This window comes from Eriocheir sinensis, chromosome 65 (assembly GCF_024679095.1).
Source record: "Eriocheir sinensis breed Jianghai 21 chromosome 65, ASM2467909v1, whole genome shotgun sequence".
Lineage (NCBI taxonomy): Eukaryota > Metazoa > Arthropoda > Malacostraca > Decapoda > Varunidae > Eriocheir > Eriocheir sinensis.
In genome coordinates this window covers 8360753-8374564 of record NC_066573.1, presented here as the reverse complement: position 1 = coordinate 8374564, position 13812 = coordinate 8360753, and the positions used below count along the sequence as shown (strand labels likewise).

The following is a 13812-nucleotide window of genomic DNA, read 5'->3' as shown; positions in this document are numbered from 1 at the left end:
GATGAAGACGCGACAAGACAGACTGACAGACACAGTGACGATGGACATTATATGAAAACACTGAGAATCTTAGTCTCTCTTTGCAGCACCCCATTTTCTTGTCACTGAGGGGAAGGAACACGCGATTTGAGCGGTGACTGCTACAATCTGTCCCGTCAATGGCCTTGTTATCTGTCCCGTCAATGGCCTTGTTTCCTGTCCCGTCAATGGCCTTGTTACCTGTCCCGTCAATGGCCTTGTTACCTGTCCCGTCAATGGCCTTGTTACCTGTCCCTGCAATGGCCTTGTTACCTGTCCCTCCAATGGCCTTGTTACCTGTCCCTCCAATGGCCTTGTTACCTGTCCCTCCAATGGCCTTGTTATCTGTCCCTCCAATGGCCTTGTTACCTGTCCCTCCAATGGCCTTGTTACCTGTCCCGTCAATGGCCTTGTTACCTGTCCCGTCAATGGCCTTGTTACCTGTCCCTCCAATGGCCTTGTTACCTGTCCCGTCAATGGTCTTGTTACCTGTCCCTCCAATGGCCTTGTTACCTGTCCCTCCAATGGCCTTGTTACCTGTCCCTCCAATGGCCTTGTTACCTGTCCCGTCAATGGCCTTGTTACCTGTCCCGTCAATGGCCTTGTTACCTGTCCCGTCAATGGCCTTGTTACCTGTCCCGTCAATGGCCTTGTTACCTGTCCCGTCAATGGCCTTGTTACCTGTCCCGTCAATGGCCTTGTTACCTGTCCCGTCAATGGCCTTGTTACCTGTCCCTCCAATGGCCTTGTTACCTGTCCCGTCAATGGCCTTGTTACCTGTCCCGTCAATGGCCTTGTTACCTGTCCCGTCAATGGCCTTGTTACCTGTCCCGTCAATGGCCTTGTTACCTGTCCCGTCAATGGCCTTGTTACCTGTCCCTCCAATGGCCTTGTTACCTGTCCCGTCAATGGCCTTGTTACCTGTCCCTCCAATGGCCTTGTTACCTGTCCCGTCAATGGCCTTGTTACCTGTCCCGTCAATGGCCTTGTTACCTGTCCCGTCAATGGCCTTGTTATCTGTCCCGTCAATGGCCTTGTTACCTGTCCCGCCAATGGCCTTGTTACCTGTCCCGTCAATGGCCTTGTTACCTGTCCCGTCAATGGCCTTGTTACCTGTCCCGTCAATGGCCTTGTTATCTGTCCCGTCAATGGCCTTGTTACCTGTCCCGTCAATGGCCGTGTTACCTGTCCCTCCAATGGCCTTGGTACCTGTCCCGTCAATGGCCTTGGTACCTGTCCCGTCAATGGCCTTGGTACCTGTCCCGTCAATGGCCTTGTTACCTGTCCCGTCAATGGCCTTGTTACCTGTCCCGTCAATGGCCTTGGTACCTGTCCCGTCAATGGCCTTGTTACCTGTCCCGTCAATGGCCTTGGTACCTGTCCGCGAATACCAATGACTCGGCTGTTAAGTCGGAGTGCGTAGAGATGTGTCGTTATGCGTCCGTGGATGGTGTGTGGAAAATGGGGAGTCGTGGTACCCTTTAAAGAGGTGGATGATTAGGAATCTCTCTCTCTCTCTCTCTCTCTCTCTCTCTCTCTCTCTCTCTCTCTCTCTCTCTCTCTCTCTCTCTCTCTCTCTCTCTCTCTCAAACCATAATAATAATAATATCACTCGTCCTGTCTCTATAAACAATGGAAGAAAATGAGTCATCTAAGTACTGAGTGAAGGAACGCTAGGTATTCAGGATATGGAATTAAAGGGAGGGACGAAAATAATTCCCGGAAATTCTCCTCCTCCTCCTCCTCCTCCTCCACCTCCTCCACATCCTACGTTCTTCATTTCCCGGAGCGTGCGTCATCGTCTTGCGGAAGGAAAAATCAAACAAGGTGACCGGGAAACGCACCAAGCAGTGTCAAAATATACGTTTATGCCACCAAAAAATAGGATCTCACACACACACACACACACACACACACACACACACACACACACACACACACACACACACACACACACACACACACACACACACACACACACACAAGGTTGATTCTACAAATAAAAAGAAAAAAATATGAAAACTGAATCTGATCGTCCTCTCATTTTGTAGTTAGTTCGCGGGGATAAGAAAAGAAAGTAAACCGGTTCATAGAGGGTTTGTAGGGAACGCGGTCTGGCATTCTTATATTCCGAACTGATCTTTTTACGCCTTTTTATAGTGGCGCCATTTATACTTGGCTCATGGTGCCCCCCGGAACTCATTCTTGATTCACTTGGACGATTTCGGGGCCCGCACGCTAACCACTCAGCCACCGCCCACCCCTAGTTATTTATTTGTTGATTGATTAGTCATTTAGTTAGCTAGTTGGTTAATAGCTTGGTCGGTCGGTCAGTTAGTCAGTTGTAGATTGTTAGTTACGTTCTTATCCCGGTAGCAGCGACGGGCCAAATTTGTGGCTTTACCGTGTAGCAGCGACGGGCCAAATTTGTGGCTTTACCGTGTAGCAGCGACGGGCCAAATTTGTGGCTTTACCGTGTAGCAGCGACGGGCCAAATTTGTGGCTTTACCGTGTAGCAGCGACGGGCCAAATTTGTGGCTTTACCGTGTAGCAGCGACGGGCCAAATTTGTGGCTTTACCGTGTAGCAGCGACGTGCCAAATTTGTGGCTTCACCATGTAGCAGCGACGGGCTAAATTTGTGCCATGATATAAACCCCCCAAAATAGACGATACATAATCTGATCACAAATGCTTTGATATATATTATGAAATGGTTTGTGTGAGGGGTGATTTTTTCTCATTTTTCTCGCTTGGAGGGACCATTAAGAAACATGATCCCCGCTGCTTTCGGGTTATTTATTGACTTAATCCTGCCATGTTCTCAATCCGCCTTCATCTTCCGTCTCTGCTCTCCCCCCCCCCCAGGAATGTCCCCGCCAACTACCGCGTGATGTTCCTGCAAGGCGGCGGCACGGGCCAGTTCGCCGCCGTCCCCCTCAACCTCATCTCCAGGACGGGCAAGGCGGACTACATCGTGACAGGTACAGGGTGGGGAAGAGGGAGGGGAGAGGGAGGAGGTTAAATATAAGAACATATGAACATAAGGAGTCTGCAAGAGGCCGGTTGGTCTATACAAGGCAGCTCCTGTACACTCAACCCCACCTTACCTCACCATTCATGGCTTTATCTAACCTTTTCTTGGAACGGAAATACGAGAGAGAAAATGATGCAATGGGAGGACTTGAGAAGGAGGAAAAGAACATTGCAGGAGGGAGGGAGAAAATAAATGTGTGACGCGAGTGATTACGCAATATTGGACCACGGGAATCACCAGCGGGTCTTCCCATGCACAGGTTATGACGGCAGCGAGAGTGGGATGTATCTGGAGCAGAGGATGAGAGAAAAGGTGAATGTTGAAATAAGCGAGAATGAATAGTATACGCACTTTTTTTTTTCTTTTTTTTTTTCTTTTTTTTTTTTTTTTTTACTTTTTTTTTACGTCTACGCCTATAGCCCCGGTAGGCTTGCTTGAGGGGCCTGGATGGTGTTCTGCCCCAGCCCGTCATGGCGCAGGCAAGTGTCTCTAGTGGCGCCATCTTCTCTTATACTAGTAAATTTAGTAAATGTATGGGCTCTACTCCGTTTCTAATCCATCTTAAATGTTTCTATGAAAACATATTTTTGGTAAATTACCCTTAAGTTTTAACCTGTGTTAGATTTGGTTGGCTTCGGCTCGCATGAAATCTTCTGGGAGTCGAGATGGTTGGGTGCCGCACCAGCGCGTGTTCCTGAGAAAAAATAGCATTCAAGCGCAAATTTACAATAAAACATGGCAAAAGGATCTTCACTTTTAAACTTTGTATTTTGCATAAACTAACACGGCTGGCTGTATTTCTGCCTAATATGGTTGGTCAGGCCATCAAGACCAACGCCTAAACTCGACAATGTACTTTTTTTCTTAAACTACGTAAATGGAAATAAAAAGTGAACTCCATTAGGAATCAATCACACAATTCCACAAATATTAAAAAACCTGTAATTGTGTTAGTAATGTATCAAATTTTGTGTTTAGAAGCGGTCTTGCGGCATGATTTCAATTTTTAACCCGGTATCTGCTGGGATCATGTTTCTTAATTAAGGGCCCCTCAAAGCGAATTAATGAGAAAAAAATCATCACTCACACACACCATTTCATAATATATAGCAACGCATTTGTGATCAGTTTATGCATCATCTATTTTCGGGGGTCTTTATCATTACAAAAATTTGGCCCGTCGCTGCTACCGGGTTAACTAAAGTAGACAAACACCGCGGATGGCGTCAGGGCATCCAACAGCAGAATATCGGACGAGATGAATCTGGAACCTGACACAGTAGACGGGAATACGAAAGAAACACAGAGATTATACATAAGAGGAGGGAAGGAATGGGACAAGGATGGATATACACATTAGTACAGAGGGGGCGAAAGGTACAGGAACTTTCATTGGGAGGTAGTGATGAACCTGAAAAAAAGAAAGTGTATTAGAGTGTGTGGGATTAAAGAAAGTACAGACAAAAAGAAAGTAAATGCGACGAAGAGGATGGAAGTAGGGAATTTTTGAATGAGAAAATGTTAATGTTAGGTTACTGATGAGAAGCGGAAATGGCTTACTCATAGGGAATAGGAGTGGTGATGAATGAGTAAAGGAAGGAAAATTATTGATAGGGGAAACAAAGACTATTAAGAGAAAGAGAAAGACAAAGAAAAAGACACAGAGAAAGACAAAGAAAGAGACAGAGAGAGAGACAGAGAGAGAGACAGAGAGAGAAAGACAGAGAGAGAGAAAGACAGAGAGAGAGAAAGACAGAGAGAGAGAAAGACAGAGAGAGAGAAAGACAGAGAGAGAGAAAGACAGAGAGAGAGAAAGACAGAGAGAGAGAAAGACAGAGAGAGAAAGGCAAAGAAAAACAAGGAGAAAGACAGAGAGAGAAAGACAAAGAAAGAGACAGAGAGAGAGACAGAGAGAGAGACAGAGAGAGAGACAGAGAGAAAGACAGAGAGAAAGACAGAGAGAGAAAGACAGAGAGAAAGACAGAGAGAAAGACAGAGAGAGAAAGACAGAGAGAGAGAAAGACAGAGAGAGAGAAAGACAGAGAGAGAGAAAGACAGAGAGAGAGAAAGACAGAGAGAGAAAGGCAAAGAAAAACAAGGAGAAAGACAGAGAGAAAGACAGAAAAAGAAAAAAAAGAAAGACAGACACAGACACAGACAGAGAAAAAGAATATCCACGGAGACCAGAAAAAAATACGCAAAGGAAATTGGAGAAAAGTAAAATTGAAAGTAAAGGGATGGAAATGTTAACAAAATTATATAGAAAAACAACAACAGCATGATGGTGAGAGGAAAATACTGAACCCAAGCAATGTAAAAGGCGACAAATCAAAGTATGTTCAAATATTATTACGAAAGAGTTAAAAAATGGACCCCCCAAAAAGGAAGAGGCAGACGTGATTTTCAAGTTTCTCCCACAAAAAAAAAAAAAAAGAAAATGGGGAGCTGTTACGGTATAGAATAAATGAACTCGTTATGGACGTGATGAACAAATAAAAAAATAAAAAATCAACTGTAAAATCGCTTTGCCAGTTCTTCTTTAAAAACAAAACATTCAACAGGATCTTACGGTAAAAAACAGATGAAGAACACATGGACAGATAAAGAAGGAAACGTTTACCTTAAAAAAAATATGTATATAAAAAAAACCCAACTTGGTAACCGTAAAAACGTTCTCTACAAATAACACTAATGCGACAAAAATAACGTTCCTCTTCCTTGAGTGAAAAAGGGGATGTACGTGTGCCGGGCAGGAAGGTGCTTCATCCTGCCTCTAAAACGTTTGAGCCTCACATTCACAACCCCAAAATATAGTGATAATTGTTTCCTGGATCAGCCGTTATATTTAAGACTTTTCCTCTAACCCTAATTTCACTTCCTCTCGGCTTAAACAGGATTTCCTCCATTAGATTAGTGGTTTTGTTTCTTTCTTTTCTGGTTCAAATGATTAATAAGTGAATCTTCTCTGCACCAACCTATTTTCATTTCGGCCTAAAAGTATTATTGCCTCTTTTATAGATTAGGTGTTTGCTTCTTTGTTTTCTGGTTCAAATGAATAAGCAAAATGTGGATCTTCCCTGCACTATCTCGTCTTCTCATTTTACAGTGTTACTTTCAAGACCTTGCCTATTTTCATTTACTTTCAGTCTAAATTTTTATTGCCTCTGCTAGATTAGTTCTTTGTTTCTTTCTTTTCTGGTTCAAATGAGTAAGTATATGTGTATCTTCCCTGCACTCTCCCGTCTTCTCATTCCAGTGGTACTTTCATGAGGAGCGTATCAGGACACCTCTCCAAATGATTCTGGCTTTTTTTTAACTCTTTCACAGATTAGTTTTGTTTCTTTCTTTCTTTTCTGGTTCAAATGAGTAAGTATATGTGTATCTTCCCTGCACTCTCTCGTCTTCTCATTTTAGTGGTACTCTCATGAGGGGCGTATCAAGACACCTCTCCAAATGATTGTGGCCTCATTTTGAAGTCTTTCACTACAGACTATATGCAGGAACAGTGCCAGCTGGGTTTTCTCTCCCCTCCCTTTTATATGACCGTGAGCTGCCTCCTTTTCCTGTAGAAATTGTAACTTGCTTCGAATCTGCAGTTTCTTAAGCCGTCTCTCCTGTACCTTTGTTTTTCCTCCTGTATCTCTCTTCCATAATTATTCTTCCTCCTCTTTCTCATTCTTAAAATTACAACTTCTGCTTCTTCTCTTCCTCCTTCTCTTCCTCCTGTTAATCATCGTACCATTTGCTATATCTTTACTACTACTACTACTACTACTACTACTACTACTACTACTGCAGGATCCTGGTCAGCGAAGGCGGCGAAGGAGGCGGCGAAGTACGGGCAGGTGAGCGAGGTGGTGCCACGGGCGGAGCGCTACACAGGTGTGCCGCCCCCCGCCACCTGGACGCTCGACCCCCAGGCCTCCTACGTCTACTACTGTGCCAACGAGACGGTAGAAGGTGGGTGCTGGTGATGATGATGATAGTGATGATGATGATGATGATGGGGATGTATAGTTTTTTTCGTTCTAGCTCGTGTTTTTTTGTTTTGTTGTTTTCGATTTCAGATTTCCATATTTTTTTCTTGTTTCCTCTTTCGTTCTTTTTTTGTGTGTGTCTGCTTTTCTGTCTGCCTTTCTTTTCGTTTGTCTGTTTATCTGTGTCTCTCTCTCTCTCTCTCTCTCTCTCTCTCTCTCTCTCTCTCTCTCTCTCTCTCTCTCTCTCTCTCTCTCTCTCTCTCTCTCTCATTTATCAGATAGTGGCATATCATTTAATTATTGACGATCACTTTCTAAAACAATCTTTCATACATAATTTTTTTTTATATGAAACTTAATTTGCGTGCCATCCCTAATACCCTGTTCCCACTCTCTCTTTTCCTCCCCCTCCGGCAGGCGTGGAGTTCCAGAGTGTCCCCGAGGTGCCCGCCGGAGTGCCGCTGGTGTGTGACATGTCCTCCAACTATTTCACGCGGCCCGTCGACGTCTCCAAGGTAAGGGTTGATGCCGAGGCCGCTGCTTAACCCTCCCAGCCTAGATAAAACACTTTGCCTTTCGTCTCCCCGAGAAGTGTTTCCGTTTTCTTTGGTTCCTGTATCTTTTGAGCTCCTTTTCTTCGTCTCCTGCCTGATAATTTTGACTTAGTTGCGTTAGAGTGAGGAGATAATGATGATAACGTTGTAGTCACGGGCATGTATGTATTCTTGTTCCTTTATTTTCATGTGCTCTTTTTCCATCGTTTCTTGTGTCATGATTTTGGAGATAAAAGCGTCGAAGTCTGGACATTTAGATATTTATTTATTTATCTATCTCTCTTCCTCTCAGTTCGGTGTGATCTACGGAGGCGCGCAGAAGAACATCGGGTGCTCGGGGGTGACTCTGGTGATCATCCGGGAGGACCTTCTGGGCCACGCGCTGCCCATCTGCCCCTCCGTCCTCGACTACACCGTCATTGACAAGAACAAGTCCCTCTACAACACGCCACCGACGTTTGCGTGAGTCTACCCTAAAAGACTACCGTTTTCTGAGAGTCTTAAGTTACAATTCATTGGGCTAACTATTCTAAATTATCAGTGGCGTTAGTAAAGGTTGGGATCAAGGGACGCTGGTGGGTGGGAAGGAGAGATGGAAACAGGAGGAGGAGGAGGAGGAGGAGGAGGAGGAAAAGGAGAAAGGGAGGATAGAAGAGAAATAAGGGAAGGTGCATCTATCGTTCTTTGCACCCATTAGCAAGTTAGATTGGTATTATCCGACGCTTAAAACCCTCACATCAGCTATTCTCAAAGTCCAAAAGAGAGGTCAGTCGTGTTCTAATGAGTAGTATTTTACGTTCATGGTACAGAGGAAGGGTCAAACTACCACCAGGGTCATAAACATACCCCTGGAAATGCTCAAAACTCCTACGAAAGCCTTGTCAAATATGTGCAGCCTACTTGGGCGCTGAAATGTTTTAAGAATATGGACTTTCGTATGAATTTTTTGTCCCCTTGGCAGCATCCACGTGACGGCGGAGGTGCTGGCGTGGGTGAAGAAGGAGGGCGGGGTGGCGGAGATGGAGCGGCGGTGTCTGGAGAAGAGCAACATGATCTACTCTATTATTGATGGCTCCGGCGGCTTCTATAGCACCGTCGTGGACCCCGCCAGCAGGTAATCACAGAGCTGCTCGTATCCTCTTCCTGTTCACCTCTCATCACCTTCCTTCGTCGTTTGTAGAGACTGTCGAGCACTTTTTCTCACGTACGTTTCATTTGCGCACATGTGAGAGTCTGTTTAATGTGTGTGGGTGTGGGTGTGGGTGGGTATGTGTGTGTGGGTGTGACTGTTCTGTGTGTGTTTCAGGTCCCGGGTCAACGTGGTGTTCCGGGTGGGCGGCGCGGGGGGCGACGAGGAGATTGAGAAGAGCTTCGTGGAGGAGGCGGCGAGGAAGGGGCTGCTCTCCCTCAAAGGACACAGGTGGGTGGAGGAGGTGAAGGAGGAGGGGGAGGGGAGGAGGAGCAGTGGGAGGAGGAAGTGAAAGAAGGGGAGAAGTAAATATGTTTCCTTCTTCTTTATCCTTCCTTCCTTCCTTCTACTTTCCTTCCTTCCTTCCTTCCTTCCTTCTACTTTCCTTCCTTCCTTCCTTCTACTTTACCCTTCCTTCCTTCCTTCTACTTTAGCCTTCCTTCCTTTTCTCACCTTCCAACCGTTTTCTTTTTATCCCATCGTGTGAAGCTGCTCCCCCTCCCTTCCCCTCCCCTCCCCCCTTCACATCACCTTGCCACGTCACTCACAAGCATTTTTACACTTTTTTACAAACATTCACGTCACGGATGGGAGCTTCGTGTGCCTCGCCTTCCTTCCCGTCCTTCAAAACGTTTTCGTCACCCATCTTATCACACACACACACACACACACACACACACACACTCCTCTTCCTCGTTTTCTTTTGGTCTTCTTTCCTCTCCGTTTTTCCCCTTCCACTTCCTCCTAGTTTCCTTCACCTTGCACCACTCAAATTTTTTTTCTTTTTTCTCTCGTTTTTCCCCCTCGGGTTCGTCTTCTGTTTTCCTTTTCCGCTTCTCTTCGTCTTCAAAAAATTTTAATATTTTCACATTATCGTTTTTTTTCCTCATATTTTTCCTCCTCATTCCATTTCCTCTTGGTCTATCTTTTTTTTTCTCTCTTTCCCTTCAAGTTCAAGTACTATGCAATAAATTCTCTTCCTGCTTTTTATGTTTTCTCTTGATCTTTAAAGTTTCAAGTTCATTCTTTAAATATTTCTCTTCCGCCTTCTCCAGTTTCCTCTTCCTCCTTCATTCCTTACTGGACTTATCCTTCTCTTCGTCATTTTTTTTCCTGTCTTTTTTTTTTTTCACTCCACCAGTTTTTCCATGTCTTGTTTTCTTTCCGTTCACCAAGTTCCTTTAAATCCTCTCTTCTGTCTCTCCTTTCCTTTGCCTTCTCTTCCTTTCCTTTCCTTTCCTTTCTTTTCTTTTCCCTTCCTTTCCTTTCCCTTTCCTCCCTTCCCTCCCTTTTCTTTCCTTCCCTTCCCTTCCCTTCCCATCCCATCCCATCCATTCACTTCCTTTGCCATCCCTTGCCTTCCCTTCCCTTCCTCTCCTTTCCCTTCCTTTGCCTTCCCTTCCTATCCCTTCCTTTGCCTTCCCTTCCCTTCCCTTACCTTACCTTCCCATTCCCGCCCCTTCCCTTCCTTTCCCTTCTCTTTCCCTTCGTCTGAGTCTCTCCCTTCGTCTCCCTCAGGTCGGTGGGAGGCATCCGGGCATCTCTGTACAACGCCCTCACCGTCCAGGACACGAGGAGACTAGCGGATTTCATGCTCGGTTTCCAGGACCAACACAAGGCTTAAGGGGGGCGTCCAAGGTAGCAAGGCTGAGAAAGGTTAAGGAGAAGGTTGATGAGAGGGTCCAGTCAGAAGTTGGGGATGTAGGTGATGTTATTGTTTTTTTGTGAGTGTGTGTGCTTGCCGATTTTTCTTTTCACCAATACAAAGGTTAGTTAAGTGGTATAGGCGATGTTGTTGTTGTTGTTGTTGTTGTTGTTGTTTGTTGTGCTTGCCAGATTTTTTTTCTTTTACTTTGTTTTAATTTGTCATTGTCATTATTTCAATTTTTTTTTGTTCACGCCAAATTTCAATCCAATTTTGCTTACCTCTTCCTTGACGTAGTTTTAAGCACTTCAATATTTTTTTTCTTTATTACTATTATTCAGATTTTCATTTATTTTTTTCATGATATACGTTTTGATATCGGCTTGATGAGTAACGGATCACATGACACACGCACACACACACACACACACACACACACACACACACACACACACACACACACACACACACACACACACACACACACACACACACACACACTCACCATTCAGTTCCAGGAGCCACATGACAGTGATGTATATAGGATTCTCGCCTTTATCTTCGTTAATACTATATGTTTTTTTTTTTATGTGTTTCTATCTGGTCTTTTTTTCTGGTATTCTTTTTCTGTATTATCCTTTCTCTGGTGTTGTTATTTTCTTTATTTTCCTTTTCCTTGTGTTATGTAGGGTGTATACATCGCATTTTCTTGGGGCTGTATACTGCTACGGTTGAGTGTCCACCCTAGAAGAGCCTCACCCATACCAACATATCACACCAAACGCCTCAGCTGAAGATCACACACAGCTTACGGCGGTGTGCATGACAGGACGCGTCAAACCAAACACACAATATATACGTTTATCGAGGCAGCGGAGACGTGGGTTGAGGCAGCCGCGCCCCGCTCAGTGTGATGTGATAGGCAGAGGAAAATACGAATAAAAATGTGCAATGTAGACAGTGTTGTGTTTCTGGCGAGGTAAGTTAAGACGAAGGACAGGCTGGGGAGTATAATGAAGGAACAGGCTGGGGAGTATACTGAAGGAACAGGCTGGGGAGTATAATGAAGGAACAGGCTGGGGAGTATACTGAAGGAACAGGCTGGGGAGTATACTGAAGGAACAGGCTGGGGAGTATACTGAAGGAACAGGCTGGGGAGTATACTGAAGGAACAGGCTGGGGAGTATAATGAAGGAACAGGCTGGGGAGTATACTGAAGGAACAGGCTGGGGAGTATGATGAAGGAACAGGCTGGGGAGTATACTGAAGAAACAGGCTGGGGAGTATACTGAAGGAACAGGCTGGGGAGTATAATGAAGGAACAGGCTGGGGAGTATACTGAAGGAACAGGCTGGGGAGTATACTGAAGGAACAGGCTGGGGAGTATAATGAAGGAACAGGCTGGGGAGTATAATGAAGGAACAGGCTGGGGAGTATAATGAAGGAACAGGCTGGGGAGTATAATGAAGGAACAGGCTGGGGAGTATAATGAAGGAACAGTCTGGGGAGTATAATGACGGAACAGACTGGGGAGTATAATGACGAAACAGACTGGGGAGTATAATGAAGGAACAGACTGGGGAGTATAATGACGAAACAGACTGGGGAGTATAATGAAGGAACAGACTGGGGAGTATAATGACGAAACAGACTGGGGAGTATAATGAAGGAACAGACTGGGGAGTATAATGACGAAACAGACTGGGGAGTATAATGACGAAACAGACTGGGGAGTATAATGACGAAACAGACTGGGGAGTATAATGAAGGAACAGACTGGGGAGTATAATGACGAAACAGACTGGGGAGTATAATGACGAAACAGACTGGGGAGTATAATGACGAAACAGACTGGGGAGTATAATGAAGGAACAGACTGGGGAGTATAATGACGAAACAGACTGGGGAGTATAATGACGAAACAGACTGGGGAGTATAATGAAGGAACAGGCTGGGGAGTATAATGACGAAACAGACTGGGGAGTATAATGAAGGAACAGACTGGGGAGTATAATGAAGGAACAGACTGGGGAGTATAATGAAGGAACAGGCTGGGGAGTATAATGAAGGAACAGTCTGGGGAGTATATTGAAGGAACAGGCTGGGGAGTATAATGAAGGAACAGGCTGGGGAGTATAATGAAGGAGCAGTCTGTGGAGTATAATGAAGGAACAGGCTGGGGAGTATAATGAAGGAACAGGCTGGGGAGTATAATGAAGGGACAGGCTGGGGAGTATAATGAAGGGACAGGCTGGGGAGTATAATGAAGGAACAGGCTGGGGAGTATAATAAAGGAACAGGCTGGGGAGTATAATGAAGGAACAGGCTGGGGAAGTATAATGAAGGAACAGGCTGGGGAGTATAATGAAGGAACAGGCTGGGGAGTATAATAAAGGAACAGGCTGGGGAGTATAATGAAGGAACAGGCGGGGGAGTATAATGAAGGAACAGGCTGGGGAGTATAATAAAGGAACAGGCTGGGGAGTATAATGAAGGAACAGGCTGGGGAGTATAATGAAGGAACAGGCTAGGGAGTATAATGAAGGAACAGGCTGGGGAGTATAATGAAGGAACAGGCTGGGGAGTATAATGAAGGAACAGGCTGGGGAGTATAATGAAGGAACAGGCTGGGGAGTATAATTAAGGAACAGGCTGGGGAGTATAATGAAGGAACAGGCTGGGGAGTATATTGAAGGAACAGGCTGGGGAGTATAATGAAGGAACAGGCTGGGGAGTATAATTAAGGAACAGGCTGGGGAGTATAATTAAGGAACAGGCTGGGGAGTATAATGAAGGAACAGGCTGGGGAGTATATTGAAGGAACAGGCTGGGGAGTATAATGAAGGAACAGGCTGGGGAGTATATTGAAGGAACAGGCTGGGGAGTATAATGAAGGAACAGGCTGGGGAGTATATTGAAGGAACAGGCTGGGGAGTATAATTAAGGAACAGGCTGGGGAGTATAATTAAGGAACAGGCTGGGGAGTATAATGAAGGAACAGGCTGGGGAGTATGATAACGAAATTTTTAGATACTTATTTAGTTTATTTCACACTCCTACAGCCGCACTGGCCTACTTTATATACATGAGAATGAGACAATATCGGGACTGGTAGGCCTACTGCAAATATTCCTGCATAGTGGACATATATGCTGATGGAAGAGGCAAAAAAAAAAAGTAAAGGAACACAGGTAAGAACAGGATAGGATGAGAGAAAAGTTAGAAAGACCACCTTTAAGAAAAGAGACCGTGGTGGAAAGAAAATATTTGATGTATAAATTAAGAAAAAGCGGAGGAAAGTAAAGCATATCGGAAACTCTTCACTTTGAACATGTCACGCGTTGTTCATTGTCTTTAACAACTTATATTTTCCCTCAGGTCCTTGTCATTGATT

General features: G+C 44.9%; 2 protein-coding genes across 12 annotated transcripts in view; one reads left to right on the top strand and one right to left on the bottom strand.

Moving 5' to 3' along the window:
• LOC126987585 (probable phosphoserine aminotransferase) overlaps nucleotides 1-13812 on the top strand; it is a 111419-nt gene that overhangs the window by 5114 nt on the left and 92493 nt on the right. The window contains exons 3-9 of one of the 11 annotated variants that reach the window (XR_007741037.1): nucleotides 2885-3000; nucleotides 6852-7013; nucleotides 7448-7545; nucleotides 7877-8046; nucleotides 8546-8698; nucleotides 8891-9004; nucleotides 10292-10541. The exons of 1 other annotated variant lie outside the window; for it this stretch is intronic. Coding sequence is in view for 9 of the 10 variants with exons in the window: in XM_050844694.1 (XP_050700651.1) it covers nucleotides 2885-3000; nucleotides 6852-7013; nucleotides 7448-7545; nucleotides 7877-8046; nucleotides 8546-8698; nucleotides 8891-9004; nucleotides 10292-10397 (919 nt within the window). In the remaining variant the exon portion in view is untranslated. Of the gene's footprint in view, nucleotides 1-2884; nucleotides 3001-6851; nucleotides 7014-7447; nucleotides 7546-7876; nucleotides 8047-8545; nucleotides 8699-8890; nucleotides 9005-10291; nucleotides 11375-13812 lie in introns of those variants that run through there. 9 more of the 11 variants (XM_050844694.1, XM_050844693.1, XM_050844685.1 and 6 more) reach the window with 9 other exon arrangements.
• LOC126987588 (crustacyanin-A2 subunit-like) overlaps nucleotides 13425-13812 on the bottom strand; it is a 102385-nt gene continuing 101997 nt past the window's right edge. The window contains exon 6 of the transcript XR_007741039.1: nucleotides 13425-13650. The gene's annotated coding sequence lies outside the window, so the exon portion shown is untranslated. The remainder of the gene's footprint in view (nucleotides 13651-13812) is intronic.